This window comes from Mauremys mutica, chromosome 11, assembly GCF_020497125.1.
Source record: "Mauremys mutica isolate MM-2020 ecotype Southern chromosome 11, ASM2049712v1, whole genome shotgun sequence".
Taxonomy (NCBI): domain Eukaryota; kingdom Metazoa; phylum Chordata; order Testudines; family Geoemydidae; genus Mauremys; species Mauremys mutica.
The window spans coordinates 16,534,455-16,557,295 of record NC_059082.1 but is presented as its reverse complement, the minus strand read 5'-3'; the positions used below and the strand labels follow the sequence as shown (position 1 = coordinate 16,557,295).

Here is a 22,841-nt window from a genome sequence, read left to right as displayed (position 1 = left end):
CTTAAATCCTTTTTTTTTTTTAATGTTCCTTACAGGACCAAAATCATCTCCAGAGAGGATTTATCTGAGTAATTCCAAAGGTGTCCCATTTTTCAGCAAAGCTGCAGGGAAGTTTTAGTGGGTGGCATTCCCAGCAAATGTGGGAAGCTGATATTAAATTGTGGCTTTGTTTCATGTAGCGTTGCAATTCTGTTTATATTGTTTCTAAAGGAAAATCTTAATTGCTGGAGCTTTTAGACGCGCTCCCCTGTAAGCATGAGCACTGCTTGTTCTTCACTTACCGTACACAGTATGCGTTACAGACGGGGGCTGAGATCCTTAGCTCCACTGCTTAATTTGTAATGAAAGGCGTGTCGGGGCTCAAGTAATTTTTTTACATTCATAACGGATGCAGCAAGCCCAGAGGTGCCAGGGCTATGAACTGTCAAGCCTAGAGGTGCCCGCGCTCAGTCCTGGCAAGCCCTAGCACAAATTAAGCACCTCTTAGCTCAACAAATGCACTAACAACATCAGAAAAAGAGAATTGTGGAAACCAGTATCTGGGTACATGTCTCATTTTCAGGGATGCGCTACTCTTAATGCCCCTGTAACGGGGTCCCACAGTTAATCCCCAGTTCTCGCAGTGTGGAGGATTGAAGGGCTAGGGCATTCTAGGCATTTGTCGTCCCCGTTTTAACAAAGAAACACTGTATCCTAATCACAATCAAAGTAGAAGGTAGTGCTGCATATGGCAAATACATTTGTATTAAGTGCACTTGCTGGAAATGTTTACATAGCACTTAGTTCCTGAAAAATATACTGAGTGTATGGACGGGAGAGCATGGTGTTTGAGCTGTATGATTTGAAATGTGGGGAGCTGGAGGGTTTGAATTCCTGCTGAGGGATACAGGGGTACCCCAAAATGCCTGACACAGAGTGCAAGCTGGTGCATTCCAAAGGCAAAAAAAATTGCTCTTCAGAAGTATTTTTCTGAGCTACAGAGATAAATGTCATCTCTGGCAGTGATAGTCTAGGAGTAGCCAAGGAAAGCAGTGACTCCACCTACAGCAGAGAAATCGGCCCAATCCTCCCTCCAGTTTGCTGGGCTCCTGTTATGCTGTTGTTATAGACCAGACTGCATGTGTGTCTATTCTTTGCTATAGTTCTGAATGGGAATAACTTGTTTTATGTTTGTCCCCCATGGGTGTGGGTCTCTTCAGTAACTCAGGTGATGATAATGGTGATTTAAATGCGGACAGCAACGACCCAGAGCAGATCTTCCAGAATATACAATTTCAAAAAGAGATCATGGCAAACATCCGTTGCAGACCATGGCCCATGAGACAGAAGCTGAGGGCACTCAGGTAATAAGAGTTTTCATGGACACTTTCAACACCCCCCCCCCCATTTATTACTGCTTTTCCAAGTCTCACAAATGTGTTAACCTAAATTAGGTGTGAGCATAGGAATGGTTTACAATTGCTAGAAAACCATGCAGCAGCTATCTTCCTACTACTCCATCATAGAGTAGTACAAGGTTGGGAATCATAGGATTTTGAAAAATAAAAAGCTTCTAAAAGTTGATTAAAGCGCATTTTTGTACGTGTTCATTGAACTTGGGATCAGGCCAGAATAGCTTTGTCTTTCTCTTTGCCCAGCATCTAAGGGGTGCTGTAGGTATCACACAGCTCTTCATTCTTTACACTTCAGCCTTGTTTTGGGCTCCAAATTCAGAATCTTTGTATTGTTGGTTAGTGGTGATCAGAGCTTTTCCTGAGCCATTTGGAATGTTAAAACTATTAAATGATTCTGCATTAGAATGCTCAGGAAAGACCACTGTGATGTCACCATATGTATTGTACATTCTGTCAGATACTCAGCAATACGTGATCAGCTAAATTCTGTCCTTGTGCTCTGTGAAACTGTCAAAAACAGCACAACTTCGCACTATTCAGGAAGGCTGTGTTTGAAAGTAATGAGGCTTTATTGGATAAGGAGACAGAATTTGGCTTTTAAATTATGTTTCAAATACCAAAGACTAGTACCCATGTTTGCAGATTAATGAGGTACATGTAGACTGTTGACAGCATGCAATGTAGTATCATCATGACCATAGAGTCTAAAGCCAATAAGCATTAATGGTTCCAAATTTGAAACACAGTCAAAAAGTTCATAACTTTCTCCAATATCTTATCTAAACTGCATCAGTCTTTTCACTGTGCATTCGATTTTACTTTTTTTTTTCCTTTCTATGAAATCTCTCCCTTGTCACCTCACTGTGTGCTGGAATGGCACTTTACTAACAAGAAAGGTTCATTGCTCAGGCCACCTTTGCCTTGTCTTGGGAAGCAAAGGGAGACTTTTCTCATATCCCTGGAGTGGGAACCCACAATTTGCAGCTAAACACAAGCTGCCTTCATGGATGTGCAAATGCCCTGTTCCTGTCCTGTCTGACTGCCTATGGCCCCTATTCAGCTCCCACAAAAGTAAAAAATTCCCATAACTTTAGTGTAAGTATAGAATCATAGAATATTAGGATTGGAAGAGACCTCAGGAGGTCATCTAGTCCAATCCCCTGCTCAAAGCAGGACCAACACCAATTAAATCATCCCAGCCAGGGCTTTGTCAAGCTGGGCCTTAAAAACCTCTAAGGATGGAGATTCCACCACCTCCCTAGGTAACCCATTCCAGTGCTTCACCACCCTCCTAGTGAAATAGTGTTTCCTAATATCCTAAACCTCCCCCACTGCAACTTGAGACCATTGCTCCTTGTTCTGTCATCTGCTACCACTGAGAACAGCCGAGCTCCATCCTCTTTGGAATCCCACTTCAGGTAGTTGAAGGCGGCTATCAAATCCCCCTTCCTTCTCTTCTGCAGACTAAATAAGCCAAGTTCCCTCAGCCTCTCCTCTTAAGTCATGTGCCTCAGCCCCCTAATCAGGCCCGGCTCCAAGCACCAGCGCAGCAAGCAGGTGCTGGGGCGGCCAACAGAAAGGGGCGTCACGTCTGGCTCTTCGGCGGCAATTTGGTGGCAGGTCCCTCAGTCCCTGCCACCGAATTGCCGCTGAACAATGAAGCAGCGGCAGTAGAGCTGCCGCCGATCATGGCTTTTTTTTTTTTTTTTTTTTTTTTTTGCTGCTTGGGGCAGCAAAAGCACTGGAGCTGGCCCTGCCCCTAATCATTTTCACTGCCTACTGCTGGACTCTCTCCAATTTGTCCACATCCCTTCTGTAGTGGGGAAACCAAAACTGGACACAATACTCCAGGTGTGGTCTGGAGTAGGATTAGGCCTGTATGCATATCTTGTCCAATACGTCTGATTAAAATGGAACCAGTAGTTTAATATTAATCAATTGCTATATTGATCAACCCCATGCTTTAGACTATACTTTCAAAAGAAGTGTTGGTATCCACATAAACTGAACTAAATGAGGTATTATGTTGTTTTTACTTTGAGACAATTTAGGTTACATTATTACAGAAAAATTCTAGAAACCAGGGAGCAGGCCACAGAAAAAAATGTTACTGAAGCTCTCCCTAAAGTGAAAATCTTACATTCGTTTTGCAAACTGTTGGGATCTGATCCTGTGGTTCTTTCTCAGACAAAACTCCCATTAATTTTAAATTTTTAGCAATACTCTTATTTTAAATAAATGACGTTTTGCCTGAGTAGGGACTTCAGGATTGGGCAGGTAGTCTGTTGGGACAATATTTCCCATTACTTGGCAACTTTCATTTATGTGTGGTATGGCCCAAGTTCAGAGTGTAGTAAGATTTTTGGTTACATGAAATAAAGATTTTGTCTTCCTCTGCAGACAAGCTAAGGAGATTGTGTTGAAATATGAAGGCAGGCTCACTAGAACAAGAGGTTACCAAGCAGCTGGTGCAGAGGTACGTCTGCTTTTCATTAAAACTACAGCTCTTTCCTATAACAATTATCTGGAATTCTCATTTACAGAAGTACCTATTTTCTGTGAAACACTGCTCCCCAGTTCAAGAATTGTGTGGAAGAAAAATCCAGTTATAAGCTTCTTTTTTCTATTAAGAATTTAGTAATTACATTTTTGCAAACTAATTTGATGTATGAGGGATGGGCCTCTTTCCGGTAACATGAGTATTTTTTCTTTTCAAATACACTAGCAAATAATGCGTGTCTGCCAGAAGGTTGGTGATGGGAACAGGAGCCAAACAATGTGTATTCTATAAAGAGTGGTTTTGCTGAAGTAGGGGCCCAAGTACAGTCATTTAGTATGAGAAGTGTTTCTGCCTTTTTGTTTTCTAGGTAATGTTATGAACACTTATGGTAGAGATCCTGTGGGAAAATAGTATGTGATCTAGGGTTGCCACCTTTCTAATGGCTGGTAACCAGACTCCCGAGGCCCAGCCTTTGCCCTGCCTCTTTCCCCAGGCCCCACCCCTGCTCCGCCTCTTCCTCCAAGGTCCCACCCCTATCACTCACAGGGTCTTCACCAGCACGGCCGAGGCCACCTTGCCTGCCCCCTGTGGGCTGCAGGCTGGCTCTGGAGCTGGCGGCAGCTGCTGCTGCTGCATTGCCTCCTTCCTTCCACTTAGGGTTGCCACCTTTTCCACAGATTAAAAAAAACAGACATCAGGGCTTGTCAGATGGCATCTGGGGACACAAGCAGAAACCTGGACTGTCCGGCTGAAAACCAGACAGGTGCCAGGCAACCCTAATGTGATCATGTAATTAAAGACTGTATCATAATGCATACACAGAAGGGGACTGAATTAAGGCTGCACAGGCAACCTCAATTCTGATATTTCCTAACTTTTGAGGGCTTGCATTTACAAACTTAATGATGTGCTTGTACTGTACTGTGTGTGTGTGGGGGGGGGTGTAACGGAATATAAAATGCAGGATAACAAAACTAAAAAATGTAAGGCTAAATATTTATCTGTTCTATTGACACATAAACAACAGTATTTTAGCTTTGTTCTTATGCCATCAGAAACAGTTGATAAAAAATACAACCTTCCTGGATAGTGGAAAGTTGTGTTTTATTGGTCTGTCTGTGGGGGCGAGCCCATGCACACACATACATTAGGTATTATGAATGAAGTTTTGCCATTGACTTCACTGGGGCCAAGATTTCACCCGGTTTGAAAGATTTGAGCACCTAAGGACTTTGAGCACACAAACACCTGCTAAATTGCACAGGTTGGACTTGTTTTTAGTTAATACTTGCTATATTGTAACAAAATTTTGGCTTTCACTTTATACTTCACAATGCCCTCAAAATCTGTGGGTATCTCATTTAATTATCCATGTTGTGTGTTTTCATTTGTCTCTGTTCTGAATACATCTATATATTTCAGAAGTTCGTTACCAGTAATTATTGTGTTTGGCATGATAGCATTAGCTTGCTGGCTATGAATTAGGGAAACTAGAAAGTCCTTTTTTTTTGGTAAAGGGTTAAATTCAACAGCAGAAGTGAGAGAGATGAATTGTTCTTTAAACTAGGGAGACAGGTTTAGACAGTTTTTTCCAGAAGAATATTGACTGATGACCCATTTGGCAAATCATGAAATACACAATAGGAGCATTACACCACCAGAATAAGCATTCACTGGTTGAATATCCTGAGAGTAGGATACTTAATTAGCAACTTGTAAGGGTTTACTAACCCTTCCATAGGTTTTGCACCCATCAGCGTAGCCATATTTTAAAAAAAAAAAGCTGGCAAATGGTATGTAGTATTATTTTCTAGCAATTAGATTCAATCACTTCTAAAGTATTGTTCATTATGATTAAAACTAATAGATCAATGTTTATTCATATAAAAATTATCCAGAGTCTTGACTATGAAGATGAAAATTATTATTCCTTTTTATTCAGGTGATCAGTATGCAGGACTAGAAGTTATTTTTTTATCAATGCTACTCGAAGCTTTTTCAGATTGACATCCAGATAAATATAATTTATATACCTGCAGTGCAACCTGTACAAGTTGCTTGATCCCTTTTCCAGCCTTATGAATGCTGCCTTCCAAATAAAGTAGCGACTTTGGTGCAGTTCATAGCATCTGTTAATTCTTGCAATAACACCTTAATGGCATCATAAAAATTAATTAACTTTGACCATGTAGATTGATGCATTTATTAATTAAAATGTAAATCTGCTTCTGCTTTGGCTTTAGCAGATTAGACATTTGTAATATGTTGATATTGCCATTTGCTAATATATATATATATTCAAAATAACTAAATCTACTGTAAATTTGTGTTTAAAAATGGCTAATGTACATAAATGTTGTTGCCATCCTGAAATTCAGTAATGAACAGAATATACAATATTTCTCTACTTTTGATGAAACAGAAGCAGATAGCATAAGAAAATGTCTATGAAATTATCTTGAATTACCTGATAAAATACTGTACTTGCATATAGTCAATTTACAATAGTTAGTAAAGTTTCTATTCATGAATTAAATAAGAAAAGTTACTATAATGTTTTGTGAGTAGAGGTTACTGGCATGAAATAATCTGAGTGCATATTTAAGGTAATATTTTTATTTCAAGGACTTTCAAAATTTGTCCTCAGTTGTGCACACAGTCACTTGTGCATTCTCATTTGCACATGCAAATGCCATTGTGTGTGAAAAATCTGTCTGTCTATGAAAATAATTAGGCACACACAAATTAGAGGCTAAGTTGAGGTCCCTTTGAAAATGTGTCCAAAGCACTCAAAGTAAATCCTCAAGCATAGAGTTGGGACCACGTGATTATGCTGCAGTTCAGTATTAATGATCACTGTCTCTAAGAAGAATTAGGACTTGACTCAGAGTTACTTGCTCTTATACATTTGAAATTAGGTGTTATGTATTAATTCAATAAGAAATCTGGTTTCTTATTCAGTAGGATTCCTTAATAAAATACATAAACACTGTGATAAATGCTGGCTTAATCTGGTACAGGGCCGGCTCTAGACCCCAGCGCAGCAAGCACGCGCGTGGGGCTGCCCTTTCCGGGGGGGCGGCAGGCTGGGCCAGCGGACCTGCCGCAGTCATGCCTGCGGGAGGTCCACCGGAGCCCCGGGACGACCGGACCTGCCGCAGGCATGACTGCGGAGGGGGCGCTCGTCCCGCGGCTCCAGTGGACCTGCGGCAGCTCCAGTGGAGCCGCCGGACCTGCGAACCGTCCGCAGCTGCGGGAGGTCCAGCCGAGCCGCGCGACCAGCGGACCCTCCGCAGTCATGTCCGCGGGAGGTCCGCTGCTCCCGCGGCTCCGGGGCGCCTCCCGGGCATGACTGCTTGGGGCGGCCAAAAACGTAGAGCCGCCCCTGATCTGGTAACAATTTCTGATTCTGTTTAAAATTCTTTGCGCTCATAAATTCATCTACTCTTGCATTCTCTCTCTGATGCACTCTTTACTTCGCTTAAATATTCATTTTCCTTGTCACAGGTTTAGTTTATTCTTATCTTTCTTATTTCTTGTCTAAGGGTCATAGGGTGCCCTCAGTCACTTCTGTGCAACTGTCCTTGAGTTTATCCCTGAGGTTGTTCTGTAGATGGAACTTGAGCTTGAGAGAGAGAGCAATGTTTGCATCTCCCCAAAAGGAGGGTCTCCACAAAGAAGGCAGAGGGGGAAAATAAGGCATGATCCCCTACATCAAAGCAAAATAAATCTTTCTTGTCAGGGCCAGCTCCAGCTTTTTTGCCGCCCCAAGCAGCAGATGTAAGTGTAACAATTCTTACCAGCAGTGAACTTGGAATCTTGAGCACTGAAGCCCAGACCTCTACCATTTGAGCTAAAGGACTAACTGCATTAGCTGAAAGCAGAGGTCGGGGGTTATCCTCAGTGCGGACATAGACTTTAGAGGTATGTTACATGAGGAATGCCTTTCAACTAAGAATGTAACTCTTATGCAAAGCATTAAAGGTTCTGTGCTGCTGTTAATATATACAGCTTCAGACAAATAATTGCTGATATATTCAAATATATTTTAGGTATATTTCAAATGGGTCTAAATATAAAATATATTGTATTTTTGTGTGGGTACCCTCATTGGTTGTTCCAGATATAAAAAGAGTGGAGGAAAATGCCCTTCTTTGTATGTTTTCTCTTGAGATCTTTAAAACTTCTCTCTTATATATGCATGTGTGGTTTAGTGGTTAGAGCGTTCACTTGGGCGTTGGGATTCCTGGGTTCTATACCTGGCTTTCTGACTTCTGGAAAGTTTCACAACTGTCTGTCCCCACGCCTTGACTCAGTTTATGCATCTTACGTACCTCAGGAGGCGTGCTGTGAAACGTCTTAGTTGTTTTTTATAACATGCTTTCTGATACTAGATGAAAGATGCTACACATGGACAAAATACTTTGGCACCTTTTTGACAATTATTGCTTTATGTGCAAAAGTTACAAATCTCTTATTTCTGTGCCCTTTTCTTAGCTCTGGAAGAAGTTTGTTCGGCTTGCATATAACTTTATGGTAATCTTCATTCCTTGGGAAATGAGAATAAAGAAAATAGAAAGTAAGTATGGAGATTTAATGGGATTGTGCAATGCAAACCAAGCTAAAATACTAGGCTTAAGGGTTATGTATGAACTCACTGAATTAGTGAAATATATAATAATATTATAAAAACATTCAAAGTTTCATCAAAGTAGTGTGGTTGTCATAAAAAAGTCAACACATTTTTATTGTTGGTGTGTTAAATATCACATTTCTTTGTCAATGATACTAGTATAATGTCACTACAGTGTGGCAGCTGTAGTTTAAAAGGCCCTGTAGCGCTATAAACTGCTGAAGTATTTTTGCAATACAGACATAGGCCCAGCTGTCTGTATTGGGTCTGGCCCAAGATGTGCTCAGCACAGGACATGGAGTGGGAAAGTTGGATCAAAGCCATCTATCCGGCCATTTGGCCGCTGATATAATACTCTGAAACCTGATATAATTTAGACAGTGGCAGTTCAGGCCATATTTCCTTTTGACTCTTGTCCATCCCTGACCTGCCTCTTACATCAGCAAGCTGGGAGCAGATGTCACAGAGGGAAATTCTCCTAAAGCAGAGAATCTCTACTTGCCCTGTTAGAAGCAAAGGGAATGGAGCCGGGAGCCAAGACCTCACATAGAGTCTATATTTAAAAACTAAACTTTCCCTCCAGTGTAAAGTGCTTTGAGATCTGTGGATGAAAAGCACCATTAAGAGCTAAGTATTGTGATTGCCCACCTTTAATCAGGGGCAGCTCCGGGCCCCAGCACGCCAAGCACGTGCTTGGGGTGGCAAGCCGTGGGGGGCGCTCTGCCGGTCGCTGGGAGGGCGGCAGGCAGGCAGCCTTCGGCGGCGTGCCTGTGGAGGGTCCGCTGGTCCCGCAGCTCCGGTGGACCTCCCGCAGGCGTGCCTGTGGAGGGTCCGCTGGTCCCGCGGCTTCGGTGGAGCCACGTGACCAGCGGACCCTCCACAGGCACGCCTGCGGGAGGTCCACCGAAGCCACGGGACCGGCGACCAGGAGAGCGCCCCCCGTGGCATGCCGCCGTGCTTGGGGCGGCGAAATGTCTAGAGCCGCCCCTGCCTTTAATAGCTATATTAAAGGTGGTCAAAAATGGAAAATATATTTTCCTGACAATGTTCACATCTAGCTCTAATCTTGTTCTAAGTGGAAGGGATTTTTCTGTATTGCAGATATTTTCACGTGGATAAAACTGCTTCATAATTTTGACAATTTATTGGCAACTACTGTATTTATTTAGCTGTAAAATGAATGTTCAGACCAGACCATTCAGACTTTTTACACTGCTCCTTGTTTGTATCAACTAAGGGAGCCAGCAGTGTACGTACCAGTGGGCTCTTCCTGCTCCTCCCAGATGACAGGCGAACATTCTCCCTGTCTACATGGTGTAGTATTCCTTCCCAACATGCAGTGAGGGCCTAATACAATCTGCCTCCACCCCACACACCTCGTTGTTAAAACCCTTCTGACCTTCTTGAAATTACAAGCACCCAGACTGCCCATTTATCCGCTTCTGCATCATCTTAATGACCAACATTGCTGACCCAACCAATTGTGTGCCGGGGTCCCTACTCCCACTTGTGTAATGGAGATTGTGGATGTCAGTCTGAGGCCCCATGTGACTTGCTTTGCACAAATACTTAGGAGACTGCAATACTTAGGACCAACTGTGATCATGTGGACAGTGATGGAAATCAGAATTTTTGGGTAATAAAATTGTAAACAAAGAGGGCCTGATTCTCTACTCCTTGATGGTGTTATGAATTATGAGTAGTTCTGCTGTAGCCAATGAAGATGCACTATGAAAATCAGAATTGGAACTACTATTTTCAGTCCAGACAAAATCAGGAGATACTGGAAATATCACATTAAAGAAACGACTGATCTTATTAAATTTCCAGCCTGGTTCTTAGATGCCGAACTAAACAGGTGAGATTAACTACTACTAATAGCTACACATGCATTTTGATGTAAGTTTCTGCTTAAACAGCACATAAGAAGCTATGTATAACCTGAACCAAAAAGATTCCTGTGATCATAACTACTTCACTTGTAAATATTGTTGTGATTTTTAAACCTATAAATAGCAGTTTATATTACAGTTCTGTATTATTGATGTTATAGCATTTTCTCTGTCTTGATCTGTGCATTGCAGAGAAGGAAAAGGGTTTTTTTTGTTTTATTTTTATGATCAAATAATTCTTTAATAAGTGATACAGCTTCTGACAGGCTTCACAGCTGATATAAGTATTTCCTGTGGTTTCAGGTCATTTTGGATCCGGAGTTGCCTCTTATTTCATCTTTTTGAGATGGCTATTTGGAATCAATATTGTGCTTACCATAATGACAGGAGCATTTGTGGTCTTACCAGAGGTTAGGACATATCTCCAATATCTACGGAAAAACATTGACTGTAGCATTTCCCTTCCTGAATTAAATAAATGTTCTGCTCAAAGGCATGCATGATTTTTTTCGAGTGTACAATTTAAATGATTTAAAATACTTTCCTCTGTTGAGCATTATTTCTGCCAGAGGAGGAGAGAAACCTGCCATTAATGTCTCAGATGACATTTTACCAACATACCAATGTAATGTAGATGTTTCTGATTGCTGATATTAGGGACCCAATCCTGCAAGGTGCAGAGCATGTGTTGAGCACCCGAAGCTTCTCTTCACTTTATCTGGAGAAATCGGTGCTCAGCATCTCTCAGTTTTGGCCCTTATGTCTTAAAGAGAAAAAGTCTAGCACACCAATCTCAGATAGCAGGAAGCAGGTTTTAATGTACATCAGTATGATAAATGATCTAAAAATTTATCTTCCCCATACATGATACTGTGCTTTAATAGCTCTTATGTCTATACAGTAATAACTTACCTAAAAATTAGACTTTAGGGGCTAAATTCTGCCATCAGATATACATGGCCAACACCCATTGACCTCAGCAGGAGCTGAATGCAGAATTTGTCACTACGCTTCTACTTTAGGAGAATGAATGACAGTAATAGTACTTCTGATACTTCCCCTCAGGTAGGCAGTTTGTTGCAGCTTGTTTCGGGCTGTGCTCAACAGACCATGTGGTAGCACTGTCTGCTTTACACAGTTTTTAAGACCTTTTCTTTCTTATCAGCTCCTGGCAGGAGCGCCATTTGGAAGCACTATCAGCAAGACCATCCCAAAGGAGCAGTTTGCATCAGCACAGGACCTGGACACCATCTGGTCACTGGGGGCAAGGCTTAAAACACACTTCATTGCTTTGTTGCATGAATTCTTCAGGTGTTAATTTAGTCAGGTGTGGGTGCTGATGTTGACTGTGTGTTGTCTTTGCAGGGTTATCTCCAGTACTCTGTTTTGTTCTATGGCTACTATGGCCGAGATCGGAAGATTGGGAAAGCTGGGTATCGGCTGCCCCTGGCTTACTTCCTTGTTGGAATGGCAGTGTTTGCTTATAGCTTCATCATCCTCTTAAAAAAGTAATGTTTCCCTTTTATTGGTGTTTGCCCAGAGATGTATAGTCAGGCCGTCTGAGTGATATATTCTTTCCCCTTCCCTCAAAGAGCTCCTCCTGGATTTAATTCTGTAATTTCTGTATCGTATTCAAGCCTGCTAATATCAGAGAGGCACCTTTGCTGGTAGATTAAGGACAGGACCGGGATCCAGGAACTCGTGAGCTCTAATCGTAGTTTGTTCTTTTGCTGTCACTTACCCTCTCTCCTTCAGCTTCCCTGTCTATAAAATGAGGGTAATGTTTAGCAGCCTCTAGGGGTGTTGTGAGCGTCTGTATAGTGCACTGAAGATGTAGGGCCTGATTTTCACTGAGGACTTTATCAGGCCTCCATTCTTCCAGAACAAGTATTATGACAAGAAACTTAAATTGCTACTTGTACATTTGCCGTACTACGATTCCTATGCAGTTAAATACAAATATAAGAAAGCTGACATAAAACTCTTTGTATTGCTTGAACTGGTACACTGCACTGTACTCAAATGTGGGCCTATTTATTTCCTTTGCTATTTAGGTAGAAGGACTGGAAGTAACATAGGGCAAGAGAGCCTGCCAGTGCTGACCATAAATCGAGAAATGTGCAGTACTTAATGGGGCAAGGTCACTTTATCCTCTCTCCATTCAGTTTCCCTTCCTCTCAGGGTAACTAATTGTCTGATAAGTTGCAGTCCAGGAGGATCTTTAATATGAGCTGTAATAGCTGTGTCAGCCACAAAAACTATCACTCCTTTTTCATTAGACCTGTTATTTTAGGTCAGGGTGGTCATTGTTTTGGACACTGGTTCACACACTGATTACACATTCAGGTTCTGGATGAGGTCTGCTTTTCTCTACCTACAAAGGATGCCGCCTTAGGTCATTGACTCTTTGTTTGCCCATCTGTTGCGACCCTTCTACTGTTTCCTATCTGAGGTGAAACAGTTTTTATTAGCCTCTGGTAAGCCACACCAGATGCACATTGTATTGTGTTATGTGAAACATCTGTGGAATAATATATAGTCATATGGCAATGGCATACGCTGGTAGGCCCATATGGCTACTACATACACAGATGGGCCAAATGTCCAGAGAAAAGGAGGAGGTGACTGAATTTCTGACTGCGACGCTGATTCAATGAAGATAATTGAACCAACTATTTGCTGTACAGTAAAATTCTACCTATTTAATTATTTTCTAAGATACTTAGAGAGAAACATGGTCTCATTTAATGTATTGTAGAGCACAAACTCATATTTAATATTCTGAAAAAAACAGAGCACAGATATCTTTGATTAAAACAAGATAATTTATTTTCATATTTTCGAGGTAATTTTTTTGTAATGCTCACCTAACTCCTTTAAAGACCTGAAATTGATTTATTACATCCTTACGAAGGTCTACTCACCAGAGATGGGAGGGCTATTTTTTTAAAACAATAGCTGAGTAAAGTATCACTAGATTTTTCATCTGACTATCAGTTGTCTTTTTACTGTGCCATCGTTATTGTTATCTGCATTCATAATAAAGGATAGCCATCGAGCCTGTGTAAGATCATCACATTTTTGCCAAGCTATCTCTTGATCATAGTGACAATGCTCTTACCTTGCCATGACACCTTTCCTCCAATCAGATCCTACACAGAGGTTTTAAAAGTGAATTTATTATTCTTTTCCAGAATGGCAAAGAACTCAAGAATGAGTCTAGCAAGTGCCTCTGATGAAAATTATACTTTCTGCTGGAGAGTGTTCTGTGCTTGGGACTATTTAATAGGCAATCCAGAGGCTGCAGAAAGCAAAGCTGCTGCAATAGTTAATAGTATCAGGGTAAGCAACGAGACTCTGAGCAAAAGCCTGGTTTAGGTCAGAGGAGGGCAAACTACAGCCCGCGGGCCACATCCGGCCTGCAGGACCGTCCTGCCCGGCCCTGGAGCTCCCAGCCGGGGAGGTTAGTCCCCAGCCCCTCCCCTGCTGTTCCCCCCTCCCCCACAGCCTCAGCTCGCTGTGCCACCAGCGCTCTGGGCGGCAGGGCAGCGTGGCTGCCAATCCTGGTGCTCTGAGCAGCATGGTAAGGGGGTGGGGAGCAGGGGGGTTGGATAAGGGGCAGGGGATCCTGGGGGGCAGTCAGGGAACAGGGAGCAGGGGGCATTTGAATAGGTGTGGGAGTCTCGGGGGGCCTGTTGGGGCGGGGGTGTGGATAGGGGTTGGGGCAGTCAGGGGATAGGTAGCAGGTGGGGTTGGATAGGGAGTTAGGTCCCGGGGGCAGTTAGGGGCAGGGGGTCTTGGGATGGGGGGGTCAGGGGACAAGGAGCAGGGGGTGTTGGATGGGTTGAGGGTTCTGAAGGGGCAGGAAGTGGGAGGGGTGGATAGAGGGCAGGGGCCAGGTTGTTTGGGGAGGCACAGCCTTCCCTACCCGGCCCTCCATACAGTTTCGGAACCCCGATGTGGCCCTCGGGCCAAAAAGTTCGCTCACCCCTGGTTTAGGTCTGTTGCTTTGTAAATAGAGAGATTTTTCATCCATTCTATTCCATACTGTTTCTTTCCTGTAGTGTGTTGTGTTTGTTTCTGACTCTGATTACCTAGCAGAGGGCTAGTATCAAATATCTTACTGCTGCTTCATGCACTTGATCTTTGCACCCACCTTCCACTGATGACATGAGTTATGGCTAACAGGCATGATATGTAAATTAGAGGGTTCTCGTCACTTTGACACATGACACTTTTTTCAACAGTGTCATTCCATTTCATTTATTGTGCGATGTTCCAACAGCAGCATCTTAATCCCCATTATTACATGTGTTGTTTGGAGTTTAAAACCTTGAGACAAATTCATCCTTGGTGCAACTCTATCAGATCTTTGAATCAGGATCCTTTTAATAACCTGATAATATGCATTTATATTGTACTTTTGCCAAAATAGTTCAGGGGCATTTTATAACTACATCAACATTAAAAGCTGCATTAAACATGAACCTTTTCCATTTAGATTTTTAAAAATAGACACAGCTTTCCTAATATCCAGAAGTAATTGATTCCATAACCTTGGCACATCATCACTAAAAGCCCTTTGTCCAAATGACTCCAAATTGTCTAGGACAAACCAATAAACAGTTTGATTTGTATTTCAAACACTGGGATGACTTATGCTGATAGTATTTTGTAACATCTACATGTGGGTGTTACGTGCCTCAGGGGAAACAGGCAAGTGATACATGCAATGTTGTAGCTGTTTTGGTCCCGGGATATTAGAGACCAGGGTGGGTAAGGTAGTATCTTTTAATGGGCCAATTTCTGTTGGTGTGAGAGACAAGCTTTTGAATTACACTGCGCTGTTCTGAAATGCGACCTCAAAAGCTTGTCACTCTCACCAACAAAAGTTGGTCCAATAAAAGATAATACCTCACCCACCTTGTCTCACACAGGTGATGTGTCCTTTCTCTGAACAACTCATAATCTAAAGGTCCTATCCTGCATTCATATCTGCTAGTGGGGACCTCGGGTGCAGTCCTATTGAAGCAAATGAGACAACACAACCCACAGGTCCACATTAATGAATCCTAGAACAGGGCTGGGATCTAAACAATGAACGTATTAGAAAGGAGTAAATATAGCATACGCCGGGAAAGAGAGGGTGATAAAGTTCTTAATGTCTTTGCTCCCCCAAAATCCCCTTCATGGCTTAAACCCACAGCATGCAGTTTGCTTATTAAGAAGCACAGAGCCGTATGTCAGCTGTTCCCCAATGCAGTGCAGGATCTGGCCATTTTAACTTTTATTGTTTGTAACCGGTAGAGGAAACGTTTATTGATTTTACTGAATGCTGCTAAAATGGTAATTCTGTGTTTCTTTCAAGGAAGCTATTTTGGAAGAGCAGGAAAAGAAGAAAAGCAAAAACCTGTAGGTATCCATGGCTGAGGCTATTTTCAAAACTACTGTTTAAATGCAGATAACACAATGTTGACTTGTTTGTTTTATGACCTAAAAAATATATATATGCAGGAAACACTACTTTTGCAAGATGGCCTATCTGTAGCATTTGCTGTGTGACTCTTTTCCAGGGCTGTGACAATATGCTTAAGGATTATTGCAAACATCCTTGTGCTTCTCTCACTTGCTGGAAGTATTTACATCATTTACTTTGTTGTGGATCGATCCCAAAAATTAGAGCGTACCAAAAAGGAACTGACGCTTTGGGAGAAAAATGAGGTACAGTATGTTAGCTGTATTTGACCTCTTTGTTAGTCTGCAATTGTGCATTCTGGTTAGAGTTCTGTGTTCTGCAAAGTCTTCACAAGCCTCTTGGCTGGTTACAAATTACTGTTGATTTTGCTGATATCTGTCCATAGTATGGGGCCAAACTCTCTCCAGCAGCCCCTCAATGGGTTTAGAGAAGCCATTGGATTACTCCTGGTAGTAAAGTTAAACACATGCATAATTGTTTTCAAAGTCAGGGCCTTAGAGGAGACCCATGAAGGAAGTGTGTGCTTCCTATGCGTCATGGAGCACACTTCTGCAAGGGTTGATTGCACTGAAATTTTAGGGCTGCAGGAATAGATAAGGGGAAAGATGGGGATGGAGCTTCAGCTACATGGATGCCATACACAATTACCACCTCCACTGCATAGCGAGGGGTTCTTGGTGGCCACTTAGTGGGAGTGCAGCAGTTCCTTAGGGCACAGGGCCTGCAATTCTCCTTGGCCCTTACATGGGCAGCAGAAGGAGGCAGCTCTCTGTGCACCCACGTAAGAGCCAAGCAAACACTGCTCCATGGGCAATAACTACTATTTGAAAAGCATTAGCTTGAGGATAGCAACTGACAAGTGAGCTCAGAGAAGAACATTATCTTCAGATTTCTTATTGTTAATATAAAAGTAATACTTCTATAATAACATAAACTATAACGTAGTTACTAAGGCGGGAGGATTCTTAGCAATATTCCAGGTCAAGAATTCTAGGTCACAAATGTCCTTTCTCTTGTCAATGATGCATTTAAAAGTAGAATTTGCTGAGTTATCGCAATCACCACTAAGTATTTCTAGTGCATCATCAAGAGTTCAATCAGCAAGCAAAGAATTCTTCAAGTACCAAAGAAGGCTACGAAAAAGCATCATAAAGACTGTCTTTCTATTCTGTAGGTGAGTGTTGTTGTTTCACTAATTACTATGATTGCACCCTCTGCATTTGAACTTGTGGCAGCACTAGAGATGTATCACCCTAGAACCACTCTTCGCTTTCAGCTTGCCAGGTACAGGGCATATTCAGTATCAAAGCAGTTTTTGGTTTGTTTGTTTGGTGGGAGGAAAGAAATGTACTGATGACACATTTTACTTCAGCCAATGTAGAACATGAATAGAAGTCTTCAGAATAACCCTGCTGGATGACTGTGTCCCATAGACTATGCTTGTTGTTTTCAGGGTTCTGGTTTTATATCTGGGAAACCTCTACAGTTTAATTATTGCTCTCTTGGATAAAGTGGACAGCATGAGTATCACTGTAAGTATTGCTGGTATTATTATGAGTCTTAAAATAGCTACTTTTACACATAGAACTCTTATTGTAGCATATTTAAAGTCCAAAATAAATTTGTTTTGAAACCAAAATATACCTATTAAAATATAGTGGAACTCTGATTAGAAGATCAGTTGTGGTATTCATTTATAAATCTTTTCAGTCAGCTAGAAATTCAGATCCATAGGGATGCTGATAAATAACACAAATAGATAGCCATTCTGTGCATCGTTTAACTACTTCAGTAAAATAGGTCACCGTTTTAGGCCAAATATTTCAACCTGGTCTAAAATCAACTTCCTGTTTTTTGCCTACAAAACTAGTAGATCATTTGCACATACAAATCAGGAAATTGGGTGCCTAGCCACCTTACTCATCCGTGAAATTATATGGCTGAGCACATAAATGGGTACCTTTGCAATTTTGGACGCACGAACATCTGCACGGTTTTGCAGGCAGATGGAGACCACAGCTGAAAATGTAACACTTAGACATTTAGATTAAACTTCTGTTCCATTGTTTCAGCTTCCTGAAAGAAACAGCAGTGCAAGTAACTGGATAGATTCCACCACCTTCTTAGCCACCAGAACCCTTCCCGAAGAAGACAACTTATCTACAACTGTCCCTGATATAAGAATTAAGGGAAACAGCACATTGACTCTGGAAAAGAGTCATACTCAGAACTATACAATACCTGTTGTGCTGGTTAACAAGACAACTTCCTATCCCTACAACATGCAAAGTCAGAAGAATCAGTGCTGGGAAACGTACGTTGGTCAAGTAAGTCCCTTTTTTCCTATTAAGAAAAATAGGATACGCTGCTTTGCTTCACTAACGAATTAAAAATGACATGGTGGTGTTATATTCCTTTCCAGAGACCTTATCAAGGCCAGAACTAAGAATATACAGAGTGACATGGATCTAAAATAAGTAGTACCTCTTGTCTCTCTCTGACCAACCCTCCCATTCAGTTCACCTGGTAGAACTTCTGCCCTTATACAGTGACAGCCCACCTGATTTACTATTTATATGCCAGATTCAAAGACAGCAAATCCAGCTGTTGAATCAGACTTGACTTAACCAGTTAGTGTGCACAAGTGTGGAGGCACAGAATGGGGGCTCTCTCATCCAAGCAGGGCATCTCTGAGAATGCAGAGCAGCATGAATCCCCCTGCACTCAGAGTCACCACCACAGCAGTGCCAGGGTGGCTGGTGGAGTCCCTGCAGGGAATTCCCCTCTGGTACTTGCAGCCCTGCTGGGTGCCTGACAGAGAGACATTAGTAGGAACTGGAATGAGTAAGAAAATCTCATAGAAAACCCCGGGTAACCATTGAAAGTAAGACGAGTGTCAGACTCCACCAGTCCTTGTTCAGCCCTCATAGTTTGTAAGTGCCTACCCTACTTGGGCAACTGGCATTTCCTGGGGCAAAAGGAATCCTTGGGTGGCATAGAGGGCATTTTTGGACTGTTCAGGACTGGGAAGAGGCAGAGCACAGCGCGGCACACTGTTCTGGTGATGGCCAGCCTGAGGAACAGTCCCTAGGGAACCTCCGTAGCTGTTTCAGACATTAGGAGACTCTAAATTTGACAGGGGTTGGTCTCTAGTCAGACTGAGGGTCAAATCAATGGAAAGATGGCTTGGAGCCCTTCTTCCTGCTCCAGTCCCAGATCCTGCATTGAACACAGCTCAGCTAAACCTGGTGCATCAAGCCCATAGAGGTATACTACTGTTCACATCTTGTCTCTTAGGGCTTGTCTACACTTACCGGGGGATCGACGAGAGGCGATCGATGCATTGGCAGTCGATTTAGAGGGTCTAGTGAAGATCTGCTAAATCTACCACAGATCGCTCTCCCGTCGACTCCTGTACTCCACCAGATCAAGAAGAGTAGGGAGAGGTGAGGGGAGAGCATCTCCTGTTGACATCATGTAGTGCGGACCCTGCGGTAAGTAGATCTAAGTTACGTCAATTTGAGTTACGCTATTAATGTAACTCAAATTGTGTAGCTTAGATCGAATTTCCCCTGTAGCGTAGACAAGGCCTTAGACTGAGCAACCAACCAGCACACACTCAGGATACTGAGAGCACATTGCAACTAGAACTGTGTGAAAATTTTGCAATAAATTGCCCTATGGGCAAAATTTGCATATTTTCAAATTTGGGAGGGTGTGTTGTGGTGTGGGGGGAGTTCCACATATCAGTGGCAGTGCTGTGAAAGTCTGTCCCTGGTTGGTTAGGGGATCTGTCCTGGGATAATGGTTGTTGGTAGATTACCCCTATGAGACGTTGGGATTTGAGCATTGTTTGTAGCCCTTATTTTGGATTGCTGATGATGGAACAAAAATACTAAGGGGAAATTTGAACTAACTCCACTCCACCCACCCACCGACCCCAAGAAAGGTAATTTAACTCCATTATGTCTCAATGTGTTTTGGTCTCAAAGGGCTTCATTTATCAGTGCCACACTTCCAGTCTGGTGGCCTGAACCTCTTTGGGTTAATGGGCCCCTGCATTGTTTAGCCCCTTGTTCAAAAACAACATAAGAAAGGCCATACTGGGTCAGAGCAATGGTTCATCTAGCTCAGTAGCCTGTCTTCCGGCAGTGGCCAGTGCCAGATGCTTCAAAGGGAATGACCAGAACAGGGCAATTATCAAGTGATCCATCCCCTGTCATCCAGTCCCAGCTTCTGGCAGTTAGAGGCTTAGGGACACCCAGAGCACCAGGTTGCATCCCTGACCATCTTGGCTAATAGCCATTGATGGACCTATCCTCCATGAACTTATCAAATTATTTTTTGAACCCAGGTACAGTTTTGTCCTTCACAACATCCCCTGGCAACGAGTTCCACAGGTTGACTGTGCGTTGTGTGAAGAAGTACTTCCTTATGTTTGTTTTAAACCCGCTGCTTTTAATTTCATTGGGTGAGCCCTGGTTCTTGTGTTATCTGAGGGGGTAAATAACACCTCCCTATTCACTTTCTTCACACCGGTCATGATTTTATAGACCTCTATCATATCTCCCTTAGCCATCTCTTTTCTAAACTGACCAATCCCAGTCTTTTTAATTTCTCTGCATATGAAAGCTGTTCCATACCCTTAATCATTTTTGTTGTCCTTCTCTGTACTTTTTCCTATTCTAATGTACCTTTTTTTGAGATGGGGTGACCAGAACTTCATAAGTATTCCGGGTGTGAGCATACTATGAATTTATATAGTGACATTATGATGTTTTCTGTCTTATTATCTCTCGCTTTCCTAATGGTTCTTAACATTCTGTTAGTTTTTTGACTGCTGCTGCACATTGAGCAGATGTTTACAGAGAATTATCCACAATGACTCCAAGATCTCTTTCTTGAGTGGTAACTGCTAATTAGACCCCATCATTTTGTATGTATAGTTGGGAATATGTTTTCCAGTGTGCATTACTTTGCATTTAACAATACTGAATTTCATCTGCCATTTTCTTGTCCAGTCACCCAGTTTTGTGAGATCCCTTTGTTACTCTTCACAGTCTGCTTGGACTTAATTATCTTGCGTAAATTTGCAATCTTTGCCACCTCACTGTTCAACCCTTTTTCCAGATCATTTATGAATATGTTGAATAGCAGTGGTCCCAGTACAGTTCCCCTGGGGGACGCGGCTATTTACCTCTCTCCATTCTGAAAACTGACCATTTATTCCAACCCTTTGTTTCCTATTCTTTAACCAATTACTGATCCATGTGAGGACCTTCCCTCTTATCCCATGACTGCTTTGTTTGCATAAGGGCCTTTTGGTGAGGGACCTTGTCAAAGGCTTTCTGAAAGTCCAAGTACACTATATTCACTGGATCACCCTTGTCCACGTGTTTGTTGACCCCCTCAAATGATTCTAATACATCAGTGAGGCATGATTTCCCTTTACAAAAGCCATGTTGATTCTTCCCCAACAAATCATGTTCATCAAGCAAGAACTCTTTATTTAAAAAACAAAAAAAAATTATTGGGTTCTTTAGCCTGGTTTAATCCTCTGGGACAAAATTCTCCTTCTGGATTTGTCTGGCAGATCTCTATTCTGATATTCTCCTTGCCCTATATGTATGCAGCTCCCATTGAAATCATTAGGACCTGCACTCTTGTAGGGTGAGGAGAATATTCATGTCCTAGTGCGTCACCCAGCCAGTTTAGTGTAACTATATCCTACAGGTTCTGTTTATTATCTTGTGTTTGGGGGCAGTTGAAAGATTTGGATGATTGGAGTTCTTAGAGGAATGAGGTAGTTATTTATAATTGGTTGACTTTTAAAAAAAAAAAATGTATGGGCTAGAATTGTTTGGGGCTGGAGTTTTCTTGTTTAATTATGCGTTTGAATTGTGTATTTTTTAAGACTCTGTTAAAGTCCCATGAACCTTGGATAGCCACTCGCAAATACAAGTTATAATAACAAATAGATCCAGAGTGTCTCTTTCAGAGCACTGTGATCTTATCCTTAAGTGGTTATGCTCTTGGTGTTAAGAGGCAGTATTTCTCAGCACTAATCAAAAATGCATTAAAAACAACCATGTACAGTAAATCCAGAAGCATGACTGCCATAGCAGAAGTGAAAAACTTTGTTAGATAATAAAGATAACTTTTCAAAACAAACAGATTGAGTCGTTAAAAAGAACACTAATCCACTATGACTGGTACTTTATCTGATGCAAGCAATAAGCAGCATAATGAACGCTGGCACCAGACGTTTGCCCTTCCTGGAACAGAAACATGCAAAGAAACATTAAAGTAGGAAAAACTAATTGAAGGATACATTATACATTCAGGGTATGGTACATCAGGATTGTAAGCATGAGTCAAGTGCAAATACATCTAGAACTTTATGCAAATCCTTTGCTTTGAACATGACTCAATAGCTTGGTACAAACTGTGTTTCAGGAAATGTTGAAGCTGTCCATTATCGACATGATTTTCACAGTGGCAAGCATTCTGCTAATAGACTTTTTCCGTGGACTATTTGTCCGATACTTAAGTGATTGCTGGTGCTGGGATCTGGAAAGCAAGTTTGTAAGTATAGACTTTTATTTTAGTAAAATCATTCTAATGAAAATTGGACAGACTTAGGCCCTTGTGTTGATCAGTAGCTTCTTTGGCAACAATTAGGTTATCCATATGGGCACAGCAAGCCTACAGATATATTTACACTTCAAGCTGGGGGTGTGATACTTGCACTAGCACTGCTCAAGCTAGTGCACTAAAAATAGAACAGTGCTGTGGCAGCACGAGCAGCGGGAGGAGCTAGCCACCCTGATCGTGTGCCTATCAGAGATGCTAGGTTAGGTACTCAGGGAGGCTAGCCACTTCCGCTCCCATGGCTACACCCTGAGCTAGCTCGAGTATATCTCCTTGAGCTGGGAATCACACTCTG

General features: G+C 42.1%; 1 protein-coding gene across 1 annotated transcript in view; it reads left to right on the top strand.

Moving 5' to 3' along the window:
* TMC3 (transmembrane channel like 3) overlaps positions 1–22,841 on the top strand; it is a 32,646-nt gene that overhangs the window by 425 nt on the left and 9,380 nt on the right. The window contains exons 2-14 of the mRNA XM_044978827.1: positions 1,200–1,343; positions 3,795–3,870; positions 8,392–8,473; positions 10,723–10,829; positions 11,585–11,683; positions 11,785–11,927; positions 13,614–13,761; positions 15,788–15,831; positions 15,993–16,140; positions 17,070–17,179; positions 17,349–17,427; positions 17,968–18,222; positions 22,352–22,480. Coding sequence (XP_044834762.1) covers positions 1,200–1,343; positions 3,795–3,870; positions 8,392–8,473; positions 10,723–10,829; positions 11,585–11,683; positions 11,785–11,927; positions 13,614–13,761; positions 15,788–15,831; positions 15,993–16,140; positions 17,070–17,179; positions 17,349–17,427; positions 17,968–18,222; positions 22,352–22,480 — 1,564 coding nt within the window. The remainder of the gene's footprint in view (positions 1–1,199; positions 1,344–3,794; positions 3,871–8,391; positions 8,474–10,722; positions 10,830–11,584; positions 11,684–11,784; positions 11,928–13,613; positions 13,762–15,787; positions 15,832–15,992; positions 16,141–17,069; positions 17,180–17,348; positions 17,428–17,967; positions 18,223–22,351; positions 22,481–22,841) is intronic.